General features: G+C 34.8%; 1 protein-coding gene across 1 annotated transcript in view; it reads left to right on the plus strand.

Moving 5' to 3' along the window:
- LOC139126159 (ubiquitin-associated and SH3 domain-containing protein B-like) overlaps nucleotides 1–13,734 on the plus strand; it is a 64,014-nt gene that overhangs the window by 35,482 nt on the left and 14,798 nt on the right. The window contains exons 8-11 of the mRNA XM_070692206.1: nucleotides 2,058–2,202; nucleotides 7,678–7,800; nucleotides 9,338–9,430; nucleotides 12,667–12,915. Of these exons, the coding sequence (XP_070548307.1) occupies nucleotides 2,058–2,202; nucleotides 7,678–7,800; nucleotides 9,338–9,430; nucleotides 12,667–12,915 (610 nt within the window). The remainder of the gene's footprint in view (nucleotides 1–2,057; nucleotides 2,203–7,677; nucleotides 7,801–9,337; nucleotides 9,431–12,666; nucleotides 12,916–13,734) is intronic.

Here is a 13,734-nt window from a genome sequence, read left to right on the forward strand (position 1 = left end):
AATCACCCCCCACAGTGGAAGGAATTTCACTATCTGTAACTGATTCAAGTGCGGTTTACGTTGAATTATAGCATTAATTAAAAAATCCCCAAGGTTGTAAATACATTTCCTGTCATCTGGCCTTATGTAATACCAAGGGGTGGAACATTTGATATTCAGGAGGGGGTAGGGTCTAGAAGATTGATGAGGTAGCATTACTTTTTTACCAGATCCCTTGTACATTTTTTTGCCCACTCCCGCCCTTTCTTTTTATCAAGCCTTCTCTGTCTATTTTTTATTGTTGACATTTGCTATGTATTTAGGATCTGCTTGTAGAAGTTGATATGCATGTTCCTAAAGATGACCTCCAGTACCTAAAGGGGAGACCTTATTTGCTTCTGTCATTCTTGTTTTTCATGGTTTAAATATTTCTTGAATGTACCGATTCAAGCCGAATGTGAGCGCACTGTGTCCTTGACGGTATTTTTGGTGGTTAGTTGCATGCTGAACAGTATATGAGAATATGTACAAATAAAGTTATCATTACCGAACATATGTCAATGAGCAGAAAATATGCAAAATTGGTAAAAACTTGATAGCTTCTCATCAGCTTCCTTTGAAAATTTGTTTGTAAGTACCTTAGGTAGATCTCAAATGTGCTGCCAACTTTTTAGCTGATATCTGGAATTGTCTATTTTTCATGTATGCTTTTATTTTTTCGATTTTGGTTTTAAATAATCTTTTCTGCATCTGCCTGCTACCACTTACCTGATCACTTTGAAACTTGGGTTTAGTACAAATCTTGGCAAAACAAAGTGAAATATATTTTTAAGGATATTTTTGTCACTTTGGTCAAAATATTTATTCTCAGAATATGCCTATCGGGTTGCTTTGAAATCTGGTTTGCAGGACCGTTGGGCATTGTCTTTATGATGTATAACAATTATGATGAAAATATCAATATCATATGGCCAATTTGTATCAAAATATCAATATCATATGGCCAATTTGTATCAAAATATCAATATCATATGGCCAATTTGTATCAAAATATCAATATATGGCCAATTTGTATCAAAATATCAATATCATATGGCCAATTTGTATCAAAATATCAATATCATATGGCCAATTTGTATCAAAATATCAATATCATATGGCCAATTTATGTCAAAATATCAATATCATATGGCCAATTTGTATCAAAATATCAATATCATATGGCCAATTTGTATCAAAATATCAATATCATATGGCCAATTTGTATCAAAATATCAATATCATATGGCCAATTTGTATCATTATTGTTATAATTTTTCCAGAAACCATGAAGCCCATTGGAAGACAGAAGTTAGTTAATATTTAACCAGAGTAGTTAACACACAATGTAATACAAAAATTGTTGCACAGTAGTATTCATATGTTGTCTACAAGAAGTTAGTTAATATTTAACCAGAGCATCTAACACACAATGTAATACAAAAATTGTAGCACGGTAGTATTCATATGTTGTCTACAAGAAGTTAGTTAATATTTAACCAGAGCAGCTAACACATTATGTTATACAAAAATTGTAGCACGGTAGTATTCATATGTTGTCTACAAGAAGTTAGTTAATATTTAACCAGAGCAGCTAAGAAGTTAGTTAATATTTAACCAGAGCAGCTAACACACAATGTAATACAAAAATTGTAGCACGGTAGTATTCAGGTGTTGTCTACAAGAAGTTTTGGGTACTGATCTAGTTAACCAGTTGTTCATCATTTATGAGTATACCAGTACAGGATGATGTAAATGTATACAAACAAAACAAAAATATAATCTCTAAAGATAACAAACTTGTCGCCCGAATTAAGCAGGGTCAGGCTGTGAATTACCAAATCTTACATTTGTGTGGCTGCAAATATGTCAAATTTTGCTCAGAAAAATGTTCAGATGGCTTTGAAATTTCAGCTTGATCACACCATATACAGTGTTGTTCACATGCTGTGTATTTCTTGCTGTGTGTTAGTTCTTAGGAAAAATACTTCAACTATGAGGATTATTAAACTCTGTAAATCATTTCACATCATCTTTAGGTCCACAAACAGAAGAAACCCAATGTTGTGAATTCTTCAGAGCAAACAAAGAAGGAACCGAGAAAATTGTTCATAATGCGCCATGCAGAGAGAGTGGATATTACATTTGGTCAGCAATGGTTGAAGTATTGTTTTGATTTATCAGGTATGAAATTACTTCATGAAAAGAAAGAAAAGGAACAACAATTCTTAATGACTTCATCATGTATGCAGATAGTTGGGCTGCGTACACTCCAGGGGTTTCATTAAGAGCCGGCAGCCGGCAAAATTGTCCGGTTACTCTCACGATTTCGCCTGCTACTTTTTCGGAAAATTTGAACTCTTTCATCACTGAAATATTTTTTACCTTCTTAAATGATACCGACAAGTTTCACAAACTGTGTAGTCAAACTTTGCAACGGCTTTTATGTGAAACAAAATTTGGAAGACGAGCGACAACTACGATCGCCTTGTACTACGATGCAGCACGGTCTTACGTATACTGCCATAATAAATATCAGAATTGCAACGGACGATTCTATTGGCTACCAGAATTGCTGATCCAGATGTGGTGACCTTTATATACGGCAATAAAAACGTGCGTACTACACCTGTCGGCTGTCATTAGCTTAATTCAAAATGGTCGATGAACAAATGAAGACGGAAGAGATCGCAAGGTAAAGCTTCTCTGTACGATCTGCGGTTTTGAAGTGGACCAAGAAACAAGAGAAGGATAATTACGTGGATTTAAACTGTGGATTCCTCAGGTGCTACAGATCAAAAAGTTTCAACACGGATTGAGTTACAGTGGTATTTTTCGTACAAAAGTTACATGTCAGAGAAAATACTAAGTGAAAGTATGGTGAAAATACAGGAGTTGTTTCTTACCTATTTGAATGGCTCAGATGTTGAATGGCAATTGGGAGAATGTTTGAATGTGTATTTATAGTGTGGCTGGGAGGGCGCTAGTGTTGGAATTTGGATAAAGACAATGACAATTTATTCAAATTCCAACACTAGCGCCCTCCCAGCCACACTATAAATACACATTCAAACATTCTCTGCTCTGAGAAGTGGTAGGGTGTGCGGCCGCACGTAAAAAACCCAGGGCCCATTTTAGACCTAAAATCTCATTATTTTAGGACCCCATTTTAGACCTTATGACCTTTGACCCAGGTCAAAAGTCATAGTGTCAAAATTTGCAAAAACGTAATTGGGTAAAAAGCAAGCATTTGCATGACCGAGTTACCGGCAGAGCCTACCACTATACTGCATTTACAGCTATGTTGTTGCTGGCCAAACCATGATTTCCGAAAAACGTTTTTGGAAATACTAAAAAATTTGGGTGAAAGAAACTATCTTTTACCCTCACCAAAGTTTTGTCCAGCTTCTGAAATTATCAGTTATCTGCAGTTACAGTCTGACTAGTGATTTTTAAAATTCTAAACTACAAGAAGCCTTGCCGTTCGTCCATAAGGCACTGCTAGTTTTCCCATGGTCAACCTGTTATGATAGTAGTAGTAGAGCCACTTTGTTTCGATATTTTCTATTGGGCAAAATTCTTCCATATATGGAATTCTGACCAATTAGTGACAGTGTTTTAAAACAAAGTCTATATTTACTTTGGCTAAAGCAGGGGGGGTCTCTTTAATGGTTCCCCTGCCACACAAAAAGATATTGATGCTTATTGAGTGCAGCTCAAAACCCTGCTAGGAAGACGGGAACTGACAGTTTGAATTTGTTCTTGTGTGGCACTCAAAAATCGACCCCATTTTAGACCCTGGTTTACTGTGAATTGATACCCCCATTTTAGACCAAGTTGCTGAAATACCCACCCCATTGGGCGGCACGCATACATATTGGCAAGTAATGGAAGTACACAGAAAAAATAATTACGATTTTAACCCTTTTCCTGCCAAGTCCATATTTCACCATTAGGTCAAGATGGTTAAAATTAATGAAACACAACATATTCCATATGGTGTATTTTAACATAATACTGTACATTTGAAGGCTGTTGAAAACAAAAATACTGTACACTTGATGTTTTTGGACTAAAGCTACTATAACAGACCAAGCCAAGTGGGTGAAAATACATCATGTTTTGGCTCAATACCACTTTTTACTGACTTGGCTGATGGGGAAGTGATACTCTGGCAGGAAAAGGGTTAAATAATTGAATTAATTTGGAAATCAACAAAGCTGAAATAATTTTAGTGTAGAATTATGAAAAGTTCCACTTTTTGGATGATTAAAACATATAAACGCAACTTTCCAGAAGTCCCAAATGAGACATATTCTGTACTTTACATGTATTGTTTTGTGTATGTTATTAAAAAGATATTGTTTAAAACAGTTTGTCATGATAGGTTGGTTGAATTAATATAGATTGAGATAATAGAGACATGATGTTTCAAAGGATGTCAACCTTCTAATTTGTTGAAATTCTGACAAAATTTGAAAAATTACTGTTTTGGGGCAATTTTTGTCATTTTTTGTCAAAAAATCTTAATATATAATATAATTTATTGTTTAAAGACCACTACACACCTTGTCTCAGTGGTCTGTACATTACAGAAAATTACTGGAAGAACTAAAATAAATGCAGAAAATACAAAATAACTCACAGAGAAAAGAGTGTACTTAAAAACAATCGATAAAATCAAGCAAGCTAAAATCTAGACTAAAGGATCCTACCTAAAAACAGCAAAGAAAGTATTTTAAAAAATTTCACTAAAAATGATAAAACATAAATAAACTATAAAACATGCAGGTAAAAATTATATCCAGGTCAACAGTAGCATTGACGAAAAATAATGGTTTTAAGAGACTTCTTAAAAAGAGCGAATTTCTTTATCATCCTAAGTTCGGGCGGCAAACTATTCCACAGTTTAGGGGCATATACGCTAAAAGCTCTGTCACCATATGTTCTAGAAAGTTGTTTCCCGTGAACTTTGACAGAAAAGGGATTCAATCTTACATCGACACTCCTTCTGGTATTATGTACTGGGCTATCAATTGTTACTAGTTCTGATAAGTAATTTGGAACCAATTCATCTTGATGGACAATTTTAAAAACCAAACAAAGAATTTTAAAACGGATTCGTTCTTCTACTGGAAGCCAATGTAACTCCTTGAGTATAGATGTCATATCAATGTGACGTCAAAAAATCTTAAGAAATATCTTCTTTTTAAAGCCACTGGACAGACAGCTTTTATATTTGGTACACAGACATACAGAGATGACAATAGTTAGAGATGTGAAATTGTCCTGAAATATACAAATTTGTATTTTTTAAGACAATTTTGTCATTTTTGGTCAAGAAAACTTGTTCTCAAAATTACTTGTCTGATAGCTTTGTAATTTAGTACAAAAGTCCCGAGGCATGTTATTAGATAAATTTTCTGCTCAAAGTGATGTGAACCCCCCATATTTGTATAGTTCAGGTAATTTGCATAATTCAGGGTTAGAGCACTGTTTCTGGTACAGCTGTGCCAAATTTGATGAAACTTTGTGCAGATGTTTTTCTCACAGAGTTCTAATATCAGTCAATGACATATGTCAAGAAAACTTGTTCTCAAAATTACTTGTCTGATAGCTTTGTAATTTGGTACAAAAGTCCCAGGGGATGTTATTCGATAAATTTTTTAGCTCAAAGTGTTGGGAAACCCCCAAATTTTTATGTTTTAGGTAATTTTCTTATTTTGTGACCTTAAATGACCTACACCAACCCAGGATATGTTGTGAGACAGTTTCGAAGGTTGTGAACATAATTTTGTCATATTTGGTATCAATTTGTAGAAAAATTTGATCCAGAAAACAAAATGGAGGTAAATCTTTTCATTGCGGATCAATTTTTGGAACCTTTTTAATGTGAGACAAATAAGAACTGATGAGAAATTTGGATCCAGGATAATTCAAGATGTCGTAATTGTCCCCCCCCCCCCCTCCCACAGTGAAAGGCATTTCACTATCTGTAACTAACTTAAGTACTGTTTTCATTTGTATGATAGCACTCATAGCATTAATTGAAAAATCCCCAAGGTTGTAAATACATTTCCTGCCATCTGGTCTTATGTAAACATGGTCAACCAAGGGGTGGAACATTTGATATTCAGGAGGGGGTAGGGTCTAGAAGATTGATGAGGTAGCATTACTTTTTACCAGGTCCCTTGTACATTTTTTCCCCCTCTTTATTTTTTCCCCCACTCTTCCAACCTTTACTTTTTGTCAAGCCATCTCTGGCTAATTTTTTTGTTGACATTTGCTTATGTATTTAGGATCTGCTTGTCCCATTGCTATAGAAGTTGATATGCATGTTTCTAAAGATGACCTCCAGTACCTAAGTTGGAGACCTTACTTGCTTTTGTCATTCTTGTTTTTCTGGTTTAAATATTTCTTGGATGGACCAATTCAAACCGAATGTGAACACACTGTCCTTGATGGTATTTTTCAAAATCGCTGGTCAGACGGCTTTAATATTTGGTATACAGGTCCCTAGGATGACCTTAGTGAGATAATTTCATACATTCAGGAAATACTTAATTTCGTATCCATGTCTATAGTAGCTTCAGGGACATTGGCCCTATGTTTCTGGTTGTACTGTGTAGAAATCATTATCATAACATCAACGCAGAATTTTGCTGCACTGAACAGATAGAAACAACATTCATCATTGTACTTTGGAACCAATGCTAGTATCTACCAATTCTGATCAAATGTTAGCAACATCTTTTCATTGGCAGTATTTTACTGTAAAATGGGAGCACAGTGTCATTGACACTGTTTTTCACAACAGAATTATAATTATAATCAATTATAATCAATTATGATAAATCTCACATGCAAGTACAAATCAAAACACCTTAAGTGTAAATAAGCCAGTTTACAAAAATATAAGGAAGTGAAGTATTATTGACTTTTTTCAGTCAGCAATATAGATTATTGCCCGAGTCATGAGTTTATTGCCTGACACAGGTGACAATTTGCCTGAGGCCAGTAGAGCAAATTGCTTCCTGCTGCGAGAGCACGTAAACCCATATACTCAGCCAAAAATATTTTTATTACATGCCCCTTCACAGTTAACGCTATATGACATTTAGTTACATGCAGGGCATTCTCAAACAACATTATTGACTAGCATCAAACAGTTTTAAAGCAAGTCAAAATAGCAGTTTGCGCATGGATATTGGACATCTAGCATTAAGCATCTACCTTGGCATTGAAGGTATTCACCGGACTGGTAACTATTGTAACTGGTCCATACATCGTTCACACAGCCCACTAACTCCGCGGATGTTCCTATTCAAATCAATGCACTAATTTGCACTCACATCAAGGCATGTAATAAATTAAAGATATACTGTCACCTGTTCCAATTTTGCCACAGTTACCATGGAAAGGGAAAATCTAACAATCACATATTTTAAGCGGGTGGCCACTTTTTAAAAACAGCGCCCTCACAGGGCATTTTGACCATATATGGGCATATTTAGATTACAGGTGACTGTATACCTTTAAATGAGACTACTTGGATAAATAGGTCACTTTTGCCAACAAAAATTATATTGACAAACTTATTTTAGGTATTTCTAAGGTTGATAAGTTTGTGATATTGTCATGTCATCTCATCTCCAACAGGAAAGTATACAAGAAAAAATCTGAATATGCCAAGGACAGTACCTCAGAGACAAGGAGGACCAAAAAGTTTCAACAAAGATTCACCCATCACTGAAATAGGATTATTTCAAGCACGACTGACAGGTATTGGAGGAAAACTATTCACAATCACTTACTCGCGTAACTATCATCAGTAGCAGTGTTCCCGCTAAGGCTTATTTGCGCGCTAATTGCGCAGTGTCTCTGACTGCTCGCGCATTGAAATTTCATGTTTTGCGCAACTTTAGTCTCAGTCATTTCAATCAGTATTAGTTTTGGAAACGATAACTCAGATCTCGACATGGGCCTCACAAGTGGCTATTTAAGTCAATATTACAGCGTTTTTCTTGCTTTTTCAATCTTACAAATAAACCAGCTGAAGAGCACAACACTTGTGTAGCTGTCTTTTGTGTAGCTCGTATTGGCATGTATAGTGTGCCCTCAACGGGGAATATGATCATATGTAAATGCGACCTTTAGTTCCGTGACCTCTAGCCATAAGATGCAAAATGTAAACATTGGTTGCATGTTAAGCATTTCAGTCAAAGTCATCTCTTGTTCATGAAAATCAAGAAAAGGTAGCTGTTTGCCTGTATTTGTCAACACACTGCCTTTTGGGTTGATTGTCTTAAACATTATCACATTAAGTAGAAAGAGGACAAGAAAGTAATCAAATTGATGTATAATATTCACCCTGAGTGCCTGTATATATAACGATTTTATCATTACATCCAGCTGTTTGTTATATCTTTATCACTCTCCATGGGCCAAAGCACACAAAGGGGTCAATGTCATCACAGCCAGCTATGTGTGTCTGTGTGTCTGTATGTCCATCCATCCGCCAGTCTTTCTGTAGACCGAGTTTGTGGAGCTTCAGAATGCTTAGATGGTTATCTATAATTGAATGGAATCGTGTAAGCGTTGAATTCTTTCCCGACTTTTGGTCAAAAGTCTAGTTGGAATCGCATGTCAGATACCAGGTATCAAATTTGGATTTTAAGTTCTTGAGGATCATTTGATTACCATATATCAAAATATTGATGAAATTATAAGTAAATACGAGCAAATTTGAGGACAGAAGTTTGCAGTGCAGCTGACACAGTTTCACAAAAAAATATCATGCAGCTATCTATATGTTGTGTTTAAATTAAGTTATATATTTTTGAATTTTGTCTTTTTAAGGCAATTCTTGCCATTTTTGGTCAAAAAATGTGTTTCTCAAAAAGTACCGGTCTGATAGCTTTGAAATTTAGTATACAGGCTCATCCAGATAAACTAAACATGATATACCAAAATTATGATGAAATCTGCAGTTTGTATTTTTAAGGCAATTTTTTGCCGTTTTTGGTCAAAAATTTGTTTTTAATTTTGACGTAATTCATTGTACCTTAAGCTAGTGTCACAATCCATGTCAACATATTGGTGATGGTAATGTTTCATTCATGTACAGTTACTATACTTCTTGTTGCAAGGACATATAAAAAGTCAGTTGCTCATAGAGCATATAGGATGGTCTGAGGGTGTGTTTCGCCCATGGATTTGCAGAAGCTTTCTACCCATGGACTTACTAATCTGTCAAGAAAATTTTTCCTCTATGTGTCAATAAAATTTCTAAACAAAGTTCATGTTGATTACTGTTTAGGAGAGGCCATGAGAGATGAAGGTATCACAGTGAAACATGTATTTTCATCATCTGCATTGAGATGTGTACAAACAGCTGATGCTATTTTACAAGGTATGTAAAATTAAGACTTGGTTCTTGTTACAGTGTGAATTCTGCAGAACTACATGACTGATAGCAGAGGGGCCGTCAGACTCTAATGTTGATATTTCCAAACATGCTCCTAATGTTTCAGAATATTTCCCGCGTAAAGGAGTTTAAGAGTGAAGAAAAATTGTGTGAAAATGTGCAGTTGTTACCATGTTTATTAGCTACTATAGACTATAGTCTATAGAAGCTATTGGGATGGGTATCCGTCCGGCGTCAGTCTGTATGTATGTATGTATGTATGTATGTATGTATGTCCGTTTGTGAGGTGTCCGTCCACTCAAATATCTTGAGAACCGCAGTACTTACTGATTTGATATTTGTTGTGTAGATGAAAAATATGATTTTGAGAAACAATTTTTTTTAATTTTTTGATATTGTTGAAAATAGGCAAATTAATGCCAAAAAAGGCGTTTTTGGTAAAAAATCTTCTTCATAACCGCTGGTCAGACAGCTTTGTTATTTGGTATACAGGTCCCTAGGGACAACCCAACTTAGATTTGTTCAAATTGTGATGCAATATGCAAATCTGTATTTTTAAGGAATTTTTTTGTCATTTTTGGTCAAAATTTGACTTACATTGTATGTAATTCTTGTACTGTATAAACCCTATCAATTCACCCAGAAAAAATAATTAATATGATTTTAAATAATTGAATAATCATCAAAGCCAAAATAATTTTAGTGTAGAATTATCAGAAACTTCAACTTTTTTTGACAGTTCATAGTGAAATGCTTACCATCTTAGAGGATTAAAACATGTAAAGGCAACTTTCCTGAATCCCAACTTTGACATATTCTGGACCGTCATTTATTGTGCCCTGTATGTTATCTCAAAGAAATTGCTCGTAATAGTTTGTCATGATAGGGTGGTCAACTAAATAGAGATAGAGAAAGTTCTAATCTTCATGTATGGTTGACTTGCTGAGGATAAAATTACTTTTTGAGGGAAAAAAAGTGGTCAATTAAAAGAGTGGTCAAAGTGATAGGGTTTTTATGGTAAAGCTGGGCTGTAAGATTCCTCATGTGCTATTTTTAGCAATTATGCAATCTGTGTAAACAGTGCAATGAAAGTGTTACATGATTCCTTACAATGCTTTTGATGACCTTGAACTTCTTAAGTTTCAAACATTTGTCTCTTCAGTGTGCTTTCTCTGAGTACGCACAGTCTCAACTTATTCAACAGAACTTACTTACAATGTTAATTTGAAAGTTAAAATGTGCTTGGTTAAGATGAAAATAACCAGCTTAAAATTCTTTATAACCTGACAGATATGCTGTATTTTTATGACGTAAAGCTTGATTTAAGCAAGTCTTGTTTACTTTAAATAGAATGTAATTAACTCTCGTTTATTAGCTACTATAGACTAATGTAGTATGTACCATATGTACATGTATGTACATGTATGTATGTATGTATGTATGTATGTATGTCCGTTTGTGAGGCGTCCGTCCACTCAAATATCTTGAGAACTGCAGTACTTACTGATTTGATATTTGTTATGTGGATAAACTATATGATTTTTGAGAAACTATTTTTATTAATTTTTTGATATTGTTGAAAATATGCAAATTAGCACCAAAAAAGGCGTTTTTGGTAAAAAATCTTCTTCTTCATAACCACTAGTCAGACAGCTTTGTTATTTGGTATACAGGTCCCTAGGGATAACCCAACTTAGATTTGTTCAAATTGTGATAAAATCTGTATTTTTACAGAATTTTTTTTTCCATTTTTGGTCAGGCCATCCTGAAATGAGCGATCAAAGATATCCACCTTCTTCATCAATATATGTGTCACAAAAGGTTATTCTCTACATAACACAGCAGAGCTCTGTCAACTGTTAAGTCGCTTGTTTTTCAAAACCGCTGGTCAGACAGCTTTAATATTTGGTTTACAAGTCCCTAGGATGACCTTGGTGAGACAATTTCATGCAGTTAGGAAATACTTAATTTTGTATCCATGTCTATAGTAGCTTTAGGGACTTTGGCCCTATGTTTATTATATATGATGATATCTATACCTACTGACTGTACTGAGATGATTCAAAGAGACTTTAGCATAAAAACATTTAATCTATGTTACTGTGGTTAGGTGTGATGATCACATAGCTGTGAATTATGATAATACCGTAGATACATCATGGGTACAGCATGGTGAACATAAGTCCCATTGGTATGGCAGTCTCCTTCTGCAAGATAAACATTTTCCAAATCTCTCTTACTTTGCAATGAAAAACACTTTAAGGTAGCTAGATACCGTATAGACACTTTCAGATTTGTATTTTTTTCTCAGTTATAAAAGTCTGAAACCCCAATAAAGTAAATATTTTCTGAAAGCCCTGATATTGGGAAATCTGACCATGCACAGTTATTATTTGCATAATAGTCATGTGACAAGCGTTTTGCTGAACCTTCCAAAAATCGGTTTTTCCTCCCTTTAGCGAACTCGCTGCACGATTTCCTGTTGAAATTTGTGCATTGACAAGCTTTGGTTATACCCTTCAAACCTGTGTCTGGGATTTCCTTTTTATGCCTTCGATTTTTTTGTTATGCACTATTAAAGGTGTTAGACTAAGGTGCTTTTCAAGGAATTGTAATTGTCACGCTATATAATTTGAATGTAGACTTGGAGAAAAACTCACTCACACGGATTTGGAGGGTATTGCTAAAGCCTGTCAATGCATAAATTTCAACTGGAAATTGTGCAGCATATTTGCTAAAGGGAGGAAAAACCAATTTTTGGAAAATGCTTGTCATGAGACTATTATGCACATAATGACCATGTACTGTGCAGGATTGGATTTCTCATTATCAGGCTTTCAGAAAATATATATTTTATTGGGGTTTTGTACTTTTATAACTGAGAAACAAATAAAAATCTGAAGGTGTCTACAAGGTATCTAGCTACCTTAAGAGCCAAATCTGGATTTCAAAGATACTGAAACTAAATGTTTGAACTTCTATACACATAGAAGAGTTACCTAACTTCATTTAGCAATGTTGATGTGTGAACTATGTTGGCTCATGGTCACTGCCAAGAGCTGTAATGTATCTATTCAAGATAAAATCAAAGTCACCAAATGTTTGATGACCCCCCATGGATAGTTTAGCAGATCATGATTCATGAAGTACAATGTCTGTTTGTGAGTTAAGCATCTCATCATTTTTTACCAATGATTGTTATTGTCTGTTTTTGACTGTAGGTATAGGAGCAGATGACTCTGTAAAAATTAGAGTTGATGCAGGTTTATTTGAATGGTTAGCTTGGAGTCCACTAGGTATACCAAACTGGATGACTCCCTCCGACATGGCGGCATGTGGACTTAGAGTTGATACAGAATATAAACCATTTGTGACAGTTCATCAATTGGATCCCAAAGAAAAATGTGAACAGTACTACAAGCGCAGTCATATATTTACACAAAATGTACTGAAACTGTGTGAAAAGGAAGGTATGTACATGTAGGTTTGTAGTAAACCAAGTCTTCTTGTTCTGCCTCATTTCCAGAATCCAAGCTTCATAGTTTAGAGGTCAGTGGTTTGAGCATTTTTTTCCCAAACACAAATCACTAACTTTACTCATGCTGACTACAATCTGTTTCATGATACAATCCAATACGGCCACCAGGCAGCCATTTTCAGCTTGTATGTTTACAAACATGAGCTATTGTCGCACTTATGTCTGTGTGTCAGTCTTTCTGTCAGCATGACATCTCAAGATTGCAAATCAAATTCAATACATACATTTTGTTTGGGAATGGCAAGAACTGATTAGATTTTGTTTAGTGTGTCTTGCATATGTTATGCAATGTTGCATAATTAATGGTTTCGAAAAACAAGATAGACATTGAGAATGGCTGCACAAAATTTGATTAGATTTGCTTCAAATGTCATCACACAATGTTATATCAGCTATGAAAGATATTTGCATATTTGATGAACTTTCATAATTAGGGATATATGTATCTGGATTTACTCAACCATAAGTTTACAAAACTTGATATGTACATTGCAGATACTATAATATGAATTAATTAAGGTCTTTTAGCATTTTGAGATTAGCTAACTACTAATATGCATACATAACAAACTGTCCTATCTAAGGATATGTCTTAAAGGGACAAAGTCGGTCATTTTTTGTGAATTTTGCTTGATGCCTGATACTACTTACATTGTTTGACATGTCGAAAGATAATGAATGGGTGACCATGCATATATTCAACCACGGTTTTAGACATGATAAACAAAACCATCTCCAAAATGAATTAATG

The sequence above is a fragment of the Ptychodera flava genome (assembly GCF_041260155.1).
Source record: "Ptychodera flava strain L36383 chromosome 3 unlocalized genomic scaffold, AS_Pfla_20210202 Scaffold_27__1_contigs__length_13241970_pilon, whole genome shotgun sequence".
Taxonomy (NCBI): Eukaryota; Metazoa; Hemichordata; class Enteropneusta; family Ptychoderidae; genus Ptychodera; species Ptychodera flava.